General features: G+C 39.5%; 1 protein-coding gene across 3 annotated transcripts in view; it reads right to left on the reverse strand.

Moving 5' to 3' along the window:
* DDX42 (DEAD-box helicase 42) overlaps positions 1-16,121 on the reverse strand; it is a 37,480-nt gene extending 21,359 nt beyond the window's left edge. The window contains exons 1-3 of one of the 3 annotated variants that reach the window (XM_077853821.1): positions 15,606-16,121; positions 4,058-4,290; positions 2,277-2,427 (exon numbers count right to left, since the gene is read on the reverse strand). In XM_077853821.1, coding sequence (XP_077709947.1) covers positions 2,277-2,427; positions 4,058-4,290; positions 15,606-15,737 — 516 coding nt within the window. In that variant the 5' untranslated portion in view covers positions 15,738-16,121. Of the gene's footprint in view, positions 1-2,276; positions 2,428-4,057; positions 4,291-15,537 lie in introns of all 3 variants that reach the window. The other 2 variants (XM_077853823.1, XM_077853822.1) reach the window with 2 other exon arrangements.
* Between the last annotated feature and the right edge of the window lie 36 nt (positions 16,122-16,157).

Genomic DNA, 16,157 nt, shown 5'->3' on the forward strand with positions numbered 1-16,157 from the left:
AATTAAGGAAGTAAACCAGGAGAAGAAAATTGTTTTCTTTTGATATATAGACATGTGCTTTGCTTGCACTTTAATAAGAAGGAATGCTTAATTTTTCCTATATCACGTGGCCCTGAGTCTTTTATTTTCTGGTATTTTATAAGACACCTAAGCTCAGAAAAATATTTCTCCACTGTAAGAAAACTAAACATGAGTGATGATAAATGGTTCTAACAGGTAGCCTCAATGAGAGGAACAGACTTCATGAACCAAGGTGAACTAGAAAAACCAAGCCCTATCTCCTAAAGCAGCCAGCCATTTGCTAAGCACAAACCTGTTTTCGTCTTTTAAGAATACATGCTTAGTCTTGCCTAAGTGTCCACTTTTCAAGACTCTGAACTTTTAGACAAAACCTCATCTTAAAAATTCTGGCTCACATGTTTAAAAACCAGTATTTGGGCCAAACAAAAACATCTATATTGGATTCTTTCTTTTCCTCCTTTGAGATGAGATGTGGCTGAAGACTTTAGGTTACAAGTTACTGAGAAATCTGGAAGGCCTTTACTTCATAAGCAATAAAATGACAGTTTTTGAGCAAGAGGAATGACATAAACAACATGCTTTAGCCTAATTACTGTTTCTGTATACCACATAAATAGGAGAGTACAGAGTCTAAGGCAGGGAGAAAATTTATACTAGGCAAGAGTTAATTTAAGTGTAAAGCAGGCTGACTATAGCGGAAACAGAAACGAAGAAACAGATGCAAAAAAATGCTATAAAGATTGACTAGGGTGCCTGGGTGGGTCAGTCAGTTAAGCATCTGCCTTTAGCTCAGGTCATGATCTCGGTGTCCTGGGATGGAGTCCCGTGTTGGGCTCTCTGCTCAGCAGGAAGTATGCTTCTCTCACTTACCCTCTGTGCTCTCTCTCTCTCAAATAATTAAAATCTTAAAAAAAAAAAAAGACTGGCAGAGCTTGCAAAATAAGAGGAAATGTAGCCTGATGTACTACAAAGAGCTAGGTTCTCAGGACTACCATGACAGAAGAATCAGGGTCCCAGCTGTGACACATGGTACCAATGGGATTTGATGCAAGAGATTTGAATTCCCATAGGGTTCAGTTTTCTTATTAGTTAAAAAATTGTATTTCCATGTATTTTTTTCCTCCCAATCCCCCATTGTTATCCTAAGACTAAATGAAGTAAGTCATGAACATGTTTGATCATCTGGCATTAAGAGGACTATGTCAGACAAAAACAGACCTAGTTGAAGAAGAAAAGATGCCAGTGATACACTGTCCATGTAAAAATGGCCAATGTGAATTAGAAAAGAAGAGCTGAAAAAAAAAAAAAAAAAAAAGAAGAGCTGAAACCAAAGAGAGGTTGTTGGACTAAATGCATGAGTTTATTCACATAGAAGTTTCAGAAATGGATGCGGTGGTTAAGAATGTATAGAGTGAAAATAGCAAATCAATATAGAGAACTGTAAGAATCAACCTGAGAAATTGGAAGAGGATCATAGGAGTAAGAGAAACAGTCCAGAGAGATATGTAATGAATTTTTTTGGTACAATGATACGGTAGTTATGTTTTCTAAATATTACCTTATAGAGATACAGACATACTAATGGATGAAATGATATGCCTGAGATTTACTTAAAAATAATTTAAGAGAAGGAAGAAAGGCCAGAAAACACAAGATTAGGCAAAAATTGTTAATTGATAAAGCAAGGTGAAGAGTACGTGGGAGCCATTTTATTATTCTCCATGTGTGTTTGACTGAAATTTTTCATAGTAAAAGGTAAATAAATACAAAAGTCAGAGAGATGGGGGGAAAGGACAAAACGCAAAATCGCAAAAACCTAGCAAGAAGAGTTTTAAGAACAAAATGGTTGCAAGTTTCCATTTCTACAGGCAGGTCGTGGATGCTGATAATGTTGATAATAATAAACACTAAAAGTACAGAATGCATCATTTTAGCAGGTTTCTTAGAAGTTTACTTGCCTTTAAAGCTAGAATGAAAGAGATAATACTTATTCTATTTTAGACAAAGAAATACTAAAACAACACACACACACAAATCTGGAGCCACCCTTGTTCAAGGGACAGAGTTCAAACTTCTAGGCATTGATCAGCTCTGAAAATGCCATACGGTGTGTGGATGTAGATCTAAGAAACTGTAGAGTATGAGAGCAAAACTCTCCAAAAGAGGGCCAAGAAACAAATTCTGAATGACCGAAGCTAGGTTAATTTGATCTATTTCTAATTGCTGAAATTTAACAAAACAGCCTTAATACTTGCCTCCACTTCAGCCATGAATGCCTCCAAGGGATCGTCATCGCTATCAGAATCTGCTGGCTTGGAATGGAACTGTTGGCGGGTAGGTGAGTTTTCAGCAGGAATATAAGGCAAATCAACATTGCTAGAGTCTTCTTCCTCATCTTCAAAATAGCTAGAAATTAAAACATGTATATATATATATATACACAATATATATATTCACATACACACACACACACATGTCTTTGAAAATTAAGACGTGTGACTGGTAAAGTGAATGTTTAATTGGGGTCAGTGAATCCTTCATTTAACAGAAATTTTTATTATGGTATATATACATTACTATTAAGGGATCTGAACTAAACATGTTAAATTAGAGATCTCCAGGCTTTGACAAATGACCTATTATTGTTTAATACATGTAATATTCTAATATTGAAAAAAAAAAAACAGGCACAGTAGATTCTCTCATTTCAATACTGTTTATTCAAATCATATTTCCAGTTCTATTAAAAGGGATGAGTTTTCAGTAAAAATTTAGTATATCACTGTTGAACAGATATAATAAACATTAAAGAGTATATGCTATGGAAAAATTACTTTTGTATATATGTACAAATAGTAAAAATCTAGTTTTTTCTTTATAATCCTTAAACAAATTTAAGCAATATATTCAGAAGGCTAGAAGCTTTCTTCAGAAGTTCTGGGCTACTTGCTGAGAACTGACAGAAAAGAATTACAATAAATGCTCTATCTAAAATCATTCTCCGTACTCAAGTATTCAGAAAAGACAACCTCAAAGTCTGGAAAAAGTATCATTCTGTATAGCTCTTTATAAACTAAAACAAAACAAAAAACTGTTTAGACCTTACATCAAAATTAAATAAAATAGTAATACAACTAAATATTAAATAAGTAACAACCACAGCTTAAAATTTTAAAACATTTTAGGTCTTCACAGGAATTATTTTAAAAGCTCTAACAACTTTTAGATGCTACATACACATACATACTCATTTATATAGGTTTCATTTAACTAATGAAAAAGTATCCCTGAATTGGTAATGATCCTTGACCTTGCCAAACCTTAAACATCTACCTCTGTATTTAATCCCTGCAACACACAAGCCTTTAAAAATGCCACTGTGTGCCCCATCTTGAGTTCTTTACAACAACCCAACTCAATTTGTCACAACCAAGTTGGAAATAGAAGAGATTTCTTCATACTCAGCAAAGAAAGACATTACCATCTATTGGAATTAAGAGCTCAAACCTCAAACCCTAGCTTTCTATAACAACTCTTATCAGAAAATCAAGTTTAAAAAGGTAATTGGTAAACAGGCTTCCTGAGAACTCTGGGCAAAAATCTGAGTAGATTTTTCTCACACGTAAGATTTGACAACATAATAGTTTTAAAACTTGGGTGTTGAGACAAATAGTGTCTCTACCAGTTTGACAACTGCCTGAGTCACAAAACAGCTACATGGGGTTAATAAAAGACTTCCAGAAAGGCCATCAAAACCCACATGAATTATTTAAAACTCTTCAGCCATGTTTAGGTTTCAACAGCCTCAAGTCTTTATGGAACAAGAAAGATGTAAGTAAGCACACAAGCATTATGCTCCTTACAAATAAGTAAACTCAACAATTTAACTTATTAGGAACAATGCAATTCAGTGAGATAAGCCATTAAAGAAGTCATTATTATTTGGGAAACAAATGGTTTCTTTACCTCAATTATTGTTGAGACCATGACTATCTCAAAGCCCAACCTTTGCTAAACTACCAAGATTACGACTTACGCATTTTCTTCATCAAAGTTGGCCCGTTTAGATCCAATTTTGTAGAAAGAAGGGAGCTGTGGTGGAGCTGACTTTCCAAAACCGGACGAAGAGCTGGTTGCCCCAAAGGCACTGTGGGACTGTTGTGGGAGCTTGGGTTCCTCCTTCTTTCCAGCACTAATGGCAAAACCTCCAAAGCCAAATCCCCTCTTGGTGCCAGGGCCACCTTTATTCCAGTTCATGATGTCAATGATCTGTTAGGAACAAAATACACTAATAATAAATTTAACTTTATAAATAGCCTACTGATTTTTATGTCTCTTCCAACTTCTACCTACACTTCATTTTAAATATTTTCCTGTCAATTAAAACTATTTAACTTTGGGGGCACCTTAGTAGGTCGAGCACCTGATTCTTGGTTTCACTTCAGGTCATGCAAAATCTCAAGGTCCTGGGATTGAGCCTGCTTTGGGCTTCTGCACTCAGTGTAGTATGCTTGAGGATTTTTCTCTCCTTCTTCCTCTGCCCTCCCCATGCTCACATGTACTCGCTCTCTAAAATAAATAAATAAATCTTAAAAATAAAACCCTTAAAAACGAAAAACCAAAAGCTACTTAACTTTGTACTTCAGCTTTGTGATATGCCAATCCTCCCCAAAAAAATCACATTTTCTAAAAACACTAAAGAAAGTGTTATTTATTTTTGGGATCATAATCTAAACAGGAGCGTAGTATTTTAATATTGCCTCCTTCAAAAGGATTTGACCACCAATTTAACATCTTCAAGCTGCCAAAAATACTCACAAGACAACAAATATTTTCAGGATCTGATATGTGCTGGCTTGTTATTAGACAACTAAAAAATACCAAGATGAAAAGACTTAATCTCTTAATATTTATCCTCAAGAAGTTTATATTATAGTTTACCAAGAAAATAGATGACAAAAAAAAAAATCCTCAAAAAACAAAAAAACAGAAACAACTCACAATAACAATATAATGTGGTGTTTGCTGTCAGAGACCGAGGTGCTACCAGCGAAACAGCCAAAATGAAAGATTATCCTTTGGTAATGATATTTGGAAGAATGAAAGAATCAAAACTTGAAAAATCAGTTATTTGTAGAAAGTATCTATGTAATTATCTCTGAAGGGTACCCAGGAACCATGCATTTACTGGGCAATGCCCACTAGAACACAAGCCAGGAAGAAAAAAGGATTCACCGTTGCCTGAAGTACTCAGCTTATGGTTAAGAATTACAAAGAAATTTCCTGAGCATTGATCAAATCAGTTTAAAAACAATACTATATTATCTTAGTAGTCTTGGCTCCAAAAAACCTTTTTTTAATGATGATACAAGCTACCTAAGTTTTATAGAAAAGGAGAAAGATAAGAGAGCAAAAAGGAAAAAGATTTAAAACTATTTGAAATTCCTCTCCTATATATAATTTTGATATCTTTCGCTATTTTCCTACACTATGTATATACATACACACACAATATTTTTTGTTTTAGTTATCTATTTCTTTTTAAAGATTTTATTTATTCATTCATGAGATACACAGAGGGAGAGAGAAGCAGAGGGAGAAGCAGGCTCCACGCAGGGAGCCCAACGCAGGACTCGATCCCAGGTCTCCAGGATCACGCCCTGAGCCAAAGGCAGGCGCTAAACTGCTGAGCCACCCAGGGATCCCCTAGTTATCTATTTCTTCATTTAATGATACACACTATGAATATCTTTCAATGTCAATGAATACATTTCTCCACTACTGTTTTTTTTTTTTTTTAAGATTTTATTTATTCATGAGAGACACAGAGAGAGGCAGAGACATAGGCAGAGAGAGAAACAGGCCCCATGCAGGGAGCCTGATGTGGGACTTGATCCCGGGACTCCAGGATCACTCCCTGAGCGGAAGGCAGACACTCAACCACTGAGCCACCCAGGTGTCCTTACTGTTTTTTTTTTTTTTTCTTTTTAATTCTAGAGCACTAGAGAGAGTGGGGGAAGGGGCAGAGGGAGAGAAAATCTCAAGCAGAACTCCACACTGAACCCAGAGCCTAACATGGGGGACCCTGAGATCATGACCTGAGCAGAAATCAAGAGTCAGGCGCTCAATTGACTAAGCCACTCAGCCACCCCTCTCCGCTACTGTTTTATAATGTTGTGAAACATACCACATAGCTGTATCATCATGCATACCTGTAATTATTTCTTTAGGATTAATTTTCAAAATCCGATTGCTTAACCAAAAGCAATATAAATTTTTAACTACTATTTAAAATTAGGAAAAGTGTCCAATACACACAGAGTAAAATAAGGTGGGTAGTATGATTAACTTATTTATCATAATTCAATATAAAAGCATGGTTACATATATAGAGAAAGCTGGAGGGCTGTTTACCAAAATGTTAATAGCAGCTATTTCATTTTTACTTTCTTCCTTGTATTAAGGTTTATCATTAATAAGAAAAATTAAGATCTTTATAATGGACTCTGAAGCCAATATGGGAAAGAGTTTCTAAAGCTGCTTCTACTATGACATTGTTGAAAAGACCACGAACAACATGCTCTACTTTTCTGGTTCTATGCCTCTCCCCATACATACCTTATAAATTTTGTTTGAACTGTTATTATGGACCTTCCATACAAGTTACATGTGACTGAAGTAAGTACTTAATAAGTACTACTTTGCTTGAATTTAATTTAGACCATCTCTTCAAAAATCCCTTAAGGAGAATCCACATGATTCTAATGAGATGAGATTTAGGAAGAATGTTTACAAGCACAAAAATTTTAGCATTTGATAATATTATTTAACCAACATGTGAACCTGGCTTTACAAGCGCTATTCCTAAACAACAAAAATGGTGGATCTGAATTTTAACCTCATTTTTTTCCTAGTGTATATAAAATAAATGCGCCATAGAAATCAGAAGGTAGTCAAAGGAGCGAGGGAAAAGGGAAAAACACCCTTTAGGTTTGGGTAGATCTTAAGAATCACATGAACAATCTCCTAGCAGGAAAACTTTCAATCATTTGCTGAAAGCTTGTTTAATGTCAGAAAGTGTATTAGGTGCTGGGCATTTATATATGAAAAACACAGTCTCATTCTAATGGGGTTCATGGTATGGTTTTAACCAACTGAAAAAAACCAACGTGATATGCTGTAGCAGAGGTCCTGCACGAAATGCATTCATTGGTGGCTCAGGAAAGGGGTACCCAACCCAGGATGAGTGAGGGAGAAGACAGTTTTTCTGGAGACAACACTGGTGTTTGATTTAAAAATCTGAAACAAGGTAGAAGTGTGAGGGGAGGTCATTTAAGACTGAGGAAACTATAAGTACCACCACAGAGAACTGCAAATAGTGCAGCTAGAGTGGAGCTAGAGTTCAGTAGGACATCTAGGAAAGTTGTAGGACACATGTTCAGAAAGACAGGCAGGGTGCAGATGAACAGGTTAGAACATGGAATGAAGAGCTAAGTAAAGTGCCAAGTTGGGTCTGTAAGTGCAGGAACAGTCTGTGATGGAGTTATGATTTGATGTAACACATTTGCATTTGAAGTTACTGGGCTAGATAAGCTAGCAGAGAGTGAGAAAAGGGGCAGACAAATGTTGGGTCAATAGTTAGGAACCCGCAGGGGAAGAGAAGTTCACATGGCAACCTGAGGAGAGGAAGGAGAGAGGACATGGAGAATAGTGGCACAGGTGAGAGATGTTTTACACGTGGAAAGTAAAGTCCAATGTTAAAAACTAAAGAGAAGCCAGAAGAACAGAACATAAAAGGCCTCTGTTGGATATACAACCAGGAGTCAACAGGGCAAGGGTTTCAATGGAACAGCAAGGGCAGGGTTGAGGAGTGACTGGTAAGTGGTAGACAGTTAAGACTAGGTCAAGAGGGGTACAGATTACTTCCTAAGCTTTATATAAGAAGGAAAGAGTGAAGTGCTAACTAGAAGGGTTTTTGTTTGTTAAGAAAGAAACATAAGCATGTTTGTATGCTAAAGGGGAAAAGCCAACAGAGATATAAAAACTAAAGATGCGGGAACCCTGGGTGGCGCAGCGGTTTAGCCCCTGCCTTTGGCCCAGGGCGCGATCCTGGAGACCCGGGATCGAATCCCATGTCGGGCTCCCGGTGCACGGAGCCTGCTTCTCCCTCTGCCTATGTCTCTGCCTCTCTCTCTCTCTCTCTCTCTGTGTGACTATCATAAATAAATAAAAATTAAAAAACAAAAACAAAACAAAAAAAAAACTAAAGATGTAAGAAGACAGGAAAATCCTAAGAATGCGCTCCTGAGGAGGAGACCTGAAGACACAAGATATCGGATAGGAGAAAAAGATGGGCACAGACACACATCAGTCCTATTGAAATCAAAGGGTTAAATTACAAAAGCAACACATCATATATTTAGTGTTAAAAATCTGACTTCTGGGCAGCCCAGGTGGCTCAGTGGTTTAGCGCCGCCTTCAGCCCAGGGTATGATCCTGGAGACCCGAATCGAGTCCCACGTCAGGCTCCCTGCATGGAGCCTGCTTCTCCCTCTGTCTGTGTCTGTGCCTCTCTCTTTCTCAGTGTCTCTCATGAATAAAAAAATAAACTCTTTAAAAAAAAAAAGAAATCTGACTTCTGCTACAAATAGGCAGGTAGTGTGATTTTAAGCGGGTAAGAGTCACTTAACGGCTTTAAGACACAGGATGCAAACTGTGCAGTATCATCTCTTTGTTTGTTTTGTTTTGTTTTTAAATTCTGAGATGTGGGTCAACCAAAAGATTGAACACCTCAGTCCAAGCCTTTCACTAATTAATCTAGAACACAATGCCCATTTTCCCTAATTTACTGCTTCTTAAGTAAGGCCAATACTGCACTGACTAGAATGTTACCTCCATGAAGGCAGGGACTTTGCTTGTTCTGTCCAGCACTGTATCCTTAGAGCCTAACGGGTGTGTAGTACTCAAAAATTTTTTGTTGGATGAGTAAATATCATGCATTCAGGCTCTCCAAAATTCACCCCAGTATTTGTGAAACCCATTATTTTCCACTATTACAAACCTTATGATCCAGCCTTCCAATGTACCAATTAATTCCTTACTCTTGACAATAATCCTTTCTATTAGACTATGTAGGCTATATGACATAGGTGTATGGCTACAGATCCTTAACCATCATAAGGTTTGAGGGATTACAGCTGATATAACATCAACCTAATTAATCTCTATGGTTATATGTTAAAAAAAAAAAAGGACGACTCCCCCCCCCCCCCCATTTAGGCTCTTAAAATTTATTTGCATTCTTTAAGCAAATATTGTTTGGAGACACCTAGTAAACAGTTAATCAAGAAATAAACTTAGAATATGAAAGAATTAACTACATTCCTGCTATTTGTGGGTCTTCTCTAAGCTCCCTTTATTCAGTCTTAACACACACACACACACACACACACACACACATGCACGCACGCTTCTAAGCCTTCTCTTAGATAATAATAATATGCCTGGAACACTCTCCTACCAAGCTGACAAACTCCTTATCAGACAGCTCTGAAACTTCACCTCTGCCTCCATAAACACCTCTCACACTGACAAGAAAAGGTGAAAACACTCACTAGTTTCAGTGTACGTCATATCACTGCAGGCCTTCCACATTCAGGTAAAGTTCACTGACCTTAAAAACAACCTCAAACAATCCAATTTAAAAACAGGCAAACTACCTTATTTTTTTTTTAATTTATTTATTCATTCATGAGAGACACACAGAGAGGAGGCAGAGACACAGGCAGAGGGAGAAGCAGGCTTCATGCAGGGAGCCCGAAGTGGGACTCGATTCCAGGACCCCAGGATTCCAGGACCCCGGGATCACGCCCTGGGCCCAAGGCAGATGCTCAACCACTGAGCAACCCAGGTGCCCCAAGCAAACTACCTTAATAGACATTCTCCAAAGATATATAAATGGCCAATAAGCATATGAAAAGATGCTCAATAGCACTAATCATTAGGGAAATACAATTGAAAACCACATCTCCTCACTCACTAGGATGACTCCTAAAAAAAAAACCCAAAACAAAACAAAAAACACAACAGAAAGTAAGTGTTGCAAGGATGTGGAGAATCTGGAACCCTGTATAATGCTCATGGGAACATACAATGGTTCAGCTACTGTGGAAAACAGTATGGTGGTTCTTCAAAAAATAAATTACAGAACTACCATATGATCCAGCAATTCCACATCTGGGTATATACCCCGAAAAATTGAAACCGGGGATATACAACCCACGATCTCAGCAGTACTATTCACAATTGCCAAAAGATGGAAGCCACCTAAGAGTCCATTGATGGATGAGCAAATAAACTAAATATGATATACAAACACACACACACATTCATACATGTATCAACATCATTCATTCAGCCTTAAAAAGGAATGAAATTCTGGTATGTGCTACACGAATGAAACTTGAAGGCATCACATTAAGGAAATATGTCAATCAAAAAGGACAAACAAGAGAGGTGTCCGGGTGACTCAGCCAGTTAAGCATCTACCTTTGGCTCAGGTCACACGATCCCAGGACCCTGGGATGGAGCCCCACATTGGTGTGTTCCTGCTTAGTGGGGAGTCTGCTTCTCCCTGTTTGTGTGTGTATGCATTCTCTCACAAACATATAAATCTTAAAAAAAAAATAAAAAATAAAAATAAAAAGGACAAATAGAGTATGATTCCACTTACACGAAGTAGAACAGTGAAGAGCTGAAAGTAGAATGGGTGGCCAAGGCCTGGGGGTGTGGAGGAATGGAGAGTTACTGTTTAATAACAATACAGAGCTTCAGTTTTACAAGATAAAGAGTTCTGCAAATACTATAGGGATGATGGGAGGACAACAATGTAGACATAATCAATGCCACTTAACTATGTACTTAAAAGGGCTAAGATTTTTAATGTGTATTTTAAAAACAACAAAATAAAAGAATTAGAATTCCATTTGCACGTGTTTAGGTTGCTATTTTATCCAGTTTATGAAGAAGGAATGATGCAGTTTAGACTTCAATCTCTGAGATGCAAATATATTTGTGAAAATCCGACATTTTTTCTTTACAAAACACTGAATTAAAAAATTTTTAATTTGAAAAGAATTAGCTGTGTAATAGAAGCATAAACAAAATTTCATGAGCATCTCCTTTAAAGAGAATAACCTAAGTCTGGTCTTAGTAATAACTAACATTGTTCTATATTGACCACTAACTACTTTGTTATGTGTCAATACTATGAAGGACACCTCTCCTTCCCACTTCCATCTCTCTGATAGCAATAGTTTCCTGTAAAGTTCCTGTTATCCAGCCACTAGACCATTACCAGAGTAACCAATAATTCAAAAATGTATTGAGTGCCTGCCTATTTTGCCAAGCACTGTTCTAGGTGCTTTGGATATAGTTATGCAATCTGACACACCGCAGCTCTCACGGAGTTCACTCTGGTCCAGTAGAAAGATAAAACAAATCATAATTTCAGGTAGTAAAAGTGCTATCAAAACAAAACAAAACAGGGATCCCTGGGTGGCGCAGCGGTTTGGCGCCTGCCTTTGGCCCAGGGCGCGATCCTGGAGACCCGGGATCGAGTCCCACATCGGGCTCCCGGTGCATGGAGCCTGCTTCTCCCTCTGCCTGTGTCTCTGCCTCTCTCTCTCTCTCTGACTATCATAAATAAATAAAAATTAAAAAAAAAAAAAAAAAAAAACAGATAAAGGCAAGTAAGAAAAAGTAAGCTATTAACAGAAAGAAATCAGGTAAGGCCTCTCTGAAGTGACTAATATTTGTTTGACATTAGACAAGTAACCCTGTATCCCTTCAACTCTGCTGTTCTAAGAATGCTCCCCCTCCCTTTTAAGATGTTATTGATTCATTTCAGAGAGATAGAGGAGAGCACGTGTTGGGCTCACAGTGGGAAGGAGCAGATTCCCTGATTCCAAGACCCCTGAGATCATGATGTGAGCAGAAGGCAGATGCTTAAATGACTGAGCCACCCAGGCACCCCTGAAAATGTGTTTTATGGGAAAACTCATGATGATGTACAACTTCAGGCTGCATCTACAACCAATAAATATTCCATCATCTATGAAAAGTGAGTATGTGGTAAAGTATAAAATAATGGTGAGCCAGAAACAAGTAGCAAAAGAGGAAATGAATTTCTACCTCCTTTGGTTTAATATTGTGGAACTAGGGAAAGCCACACCCAAGGGCGATGAGCATTCAGGTACTCAGAAAAACCTTCTTCCAGGTTCTTTCAGATCCTGGCCACAGACTTTGCTGCCCCATATTTCTCATTCTGTCATTCCCTTTAATTAAATAGTTCTCCGGTTAGTCAAGATGGAATGACACTCTCCATGGTGGCAACAAACTACACAATTCACATTCATAACTCGCATGGTTTCCCCACATGCACTGGTGTTCCAAGAAAAACAAGCACTTTGGTTCTTGCTCTTCCCTTAACCTGGATTCATTCCCCACCAAATCTCTCTAATCCTATCTACCAAAGTCCTATCCTTCGAAGTCCAACTCCTAGAACTATGATATGAATATGACTTCCTGGGGATCCTAGGGTGGCAGAGCGGTTTAGCGCCTGCCTTTGGCCCAGGACGTGATCCTGGAGTCCCAGGATTGAGTCTCACGTTGGGCTCCCCACGTGGAGCCTGCTTCTCCCTCTGTCTATGTCTCTGCCTCTCTCTGTGCATCTCTCATGAATAAATAAATAAAATCTTAAAAAAAAAAAAAAAAAAAAAAGACTTCCCAAGAGAAGTGGCAGCTCACTCCTCAAACTCCCTTTCCAGTCTTAAAACACCCAACATTTAATCATAACTATTTGTATTCTAATTTTCTCTCTCCAACTCTAAGTTATAGGTTTCACAGGTGAAGAAGCACTCATTTTTTCTCTCTTGTTTTCCACAGTATGTACTCTTTATGCATGTTTATTCAATATGCAAGAATCCCAAAATTTATAACATGGCCAAGGAGAAAAATCACAAATAACATAAAGTCCCACTTGGAATGGTTCTAAATGTTATGGTTCTAAAACGCTATCTATGGTTTAGTAGAAAATCGTAACAGCATAGTAAAGTAGCACAGACTATAGAGCCAGGCTATGTTCAAACTCTAGCTTTGGCACTAACTTGATGTGAACCTCAAGGAAGTTATTTGGCTTTTCTGGGCCTGTAAGATAGTGAGAATATCACCTACTTAACAGGGCTGGTGTAAAATATTGAGTTCATACACAAAATTACACTTAGAGCAAAGGCTGGTATATAGTAAGTGCACAATATGTACCAGCTGCCATATTTATCATTATCTCTCCAGAAATCAATTTCTCCACTGATAAATGGAGAATGTCAAGCTTTACTCTGATCTCTTTCAACTCAGGAATCCCATACATAAGTGCCCCATGACACTTCAGACCACAAAGAGCTGACAAGTGGGGATGGCTTCATAAGAGAGCTGGTACCCGGCTAGGCAGAGAAGATGCAAGCTGACTAGAGGAGTACGAAGGAAGAAGACATTCTAAGGAAGAAAGCTAGGAAGAATAGCAAAGGTAGAATAAGCGTAGAATATCAGGATGAAAATTGGTCTAGAGTTTATGTTTTGGGCAAAGGTGGAAAATAAGATATGATCTTAATGCCTTTAAAAATAGTGCACTACCAAACAACAGATTATAAAACCATGTTACTTTAAAACTTACGTTTCTGGAAAAGGAGAAAGTTCTAGTGAAAGTTGATTAGCATCTACTCTATCTAATAATCTGCCTTTAGAACAGCTCACACACTATAAACTGGGTAGTTCTTTAATGAGAATCTGTACAAAACCCAGGAATGTCTTCATTTTCTTCTAAGGCCAAATTCAAGTAAGTTTTGGTTACGCCTATTTTGGAAGTGTCTCTTTCCTCTCTTAGCTTAGAGAAAGAGGACTACATAAATATGAATTTGGTAAAACTAAAATAAAAAGAAATGCATTCCTTCATGAATTACACTAAATTACGTTAAGTCAGATCTTACCATTCCTCTGCTCAAAAGCCTCAGATGATTCCAGAGATAATGTGAAATCCTCATAATGGCCTAACTAAAAGTTCCTTGGTTGTTTTGGTGCTGCCTCCCCCAGGTCTTCCTGACCTTATCTCCTACTACTCCTCCTTTGCTCACAAAGCTCCAAAGCACACTGGTCTTCTAATTATTCCTCTTTTTAAAAAAAAAAAAACAGCATTGTCCTCTTCAAGGTCTTTACACTTGCTTTTCCCTCTGCCTGGAAAGTTCCTTCACCCTAATACTTGCTAGGCTCACTCCTTCATCTCCTTCTACTCTGCTTAAATATCAGCTGGTCTGTAAATACTCCCTGCCCACCCTACTTCAAAATGCAGTACACCTCCCCATCCCTCTAAGCTTTTTTTTTTTTTTTAAACCTAAGTCAGTAATCATCTTCTAACATACAGTATAACCTCTGTATTTATGTTTTATCTCTCCTTCCCCCACTAGAAAGTAAGTCTCAGGAGGGCAGGGGTCACAGACAGAACAGTGCTACCTAAAAGGCACACAGCAGACATCAATAAAAATATTCTTTGAATGCACTGCAGATCAAACCATATAATGTCCCTTCTAGGTAAAGGAAAATGCAACATGCTTTTTTTTTTTCCCGCCGCTAAAAATCTAATTTCTGTATGAACTACATATTGCTCACCTCCTATGTGCCAGAATTGGGCTTGGCTCTGGAAATAGAGTGAATTAAGACATAACTTCTGCCCTCTGGGAGCTCGAGGGCATGCATATGGAGAATAGACATAAAAACATCATTTACAAAACACAATACACAACCTAAGGAAATTGAACGACCGCCTCAAGGAGTGAGGAGCAAAGGGGAATGCTTCACTAGGGTGATAAGGAAAGCTGATTCCCCAAAACTCTCAACTAGCACGATAGTTCCTTCTTATGTTATTGGTGCGTGTGCTTGCAACTCCACATAAATTATTTACTTGCATCAGATAGGCTCTTAAATAGGCCACAAAAAACTTTGTGCGACAAGAGGGATGTACTCAAGGCTGCACGAAGATCACTGACTATATTTTTACTGGCTTCCGATTGGGCAACTTTTACCCATCGCGTCCCCCCGATTCGGAGGCTGGCATCCGCCAACTGCTGCCGACTTTGGTCAGAACCCTCTTTGTGGCTATCCCTACCAGGAGCCCCGCACCCAGCAAATCCCTTTTTCAGTAGGGCGGGCGGGCGCCGCCTCCGGAAAGCCGCCAACTGGGCCACAATGAGAGTTACGGGAGAAGCGGGAGCTGTGGAAGCGACGAGGTCGGGAAGGACCTCTGGAGGCCTCCGCCTCGCACTCCCACCCCTCCAGGCCCCCTGGGCCTCTGCTGCCCCGAAGCTTCACAGACTCTTTGTTAAACGAGGCCGCGGTTCCCTGGCCTTCACTAGGCCCCGCAGTTGCCTCAAGTCGCCCCAAGGGGTAGCGACCCCGACTCAGACCCACCTCGCACAGACCTGCTGCTGTGGCTGCAGCGGCAGCTGACACTACCGCCGACGCGGAGAGAACCCTACCGCCAGAATACGCGCGGTCCAGGCCGCGTCCGCCGCGCTCCTTCCTCTCCGCCCCCTTCTTCGCCGCCGCCGCCACCGCCGCCGCTTCTCGGCCCGTTGCTGACCGGGGGGAGGGGAACGCAAAGCTGACATGCGCAGTGCAGAGAGCGCGGGCCGAAGGGCGGGGCCTGGGGCTACGGCTCCCGGAAGGCGCCACGGGCTCGGGACCTTAAAGCTCCAGAACACCTTCCAGACTTCTCACTCCGCCCGACGCTGCTGCTGCTGCTGCTGCTGCTGCTGCTGCTGCTGCTGCTACTGCTGCTACTGCTACTGCTGGAGGAGCGCTCGTAGCCCGGGAGGCGGCCTAGGGGTGAAGAAAGCGTAGCAATGACAGCTGTCTAGAAATCCCAAGAAAAGGAATTGGGCGGAAACCACATATACATAAAATTGTGGACTCCCTAAACTCTGGTCCTTTGCAAATACGACCTAGGCAACATTTTCCGCATATCTCTGGCCACGTGGTCCCATAGACCATGGCCACCTTTAGCTTCCGGAGCACCAGTTCAGAGTGAT

Source organism: Canis aureus, chromosome 16, assembly GCF_053574225.1.
Source record: "Canis aureus isolate CA01 chromosome 16, VMU_Caureus_v.1.0, whole genome shotgun sequence".
NCBI lineage: Eukaryota > Metazoa > Chordata > Mammalia > Carnivora > Canidae > Canis > Canis aureus.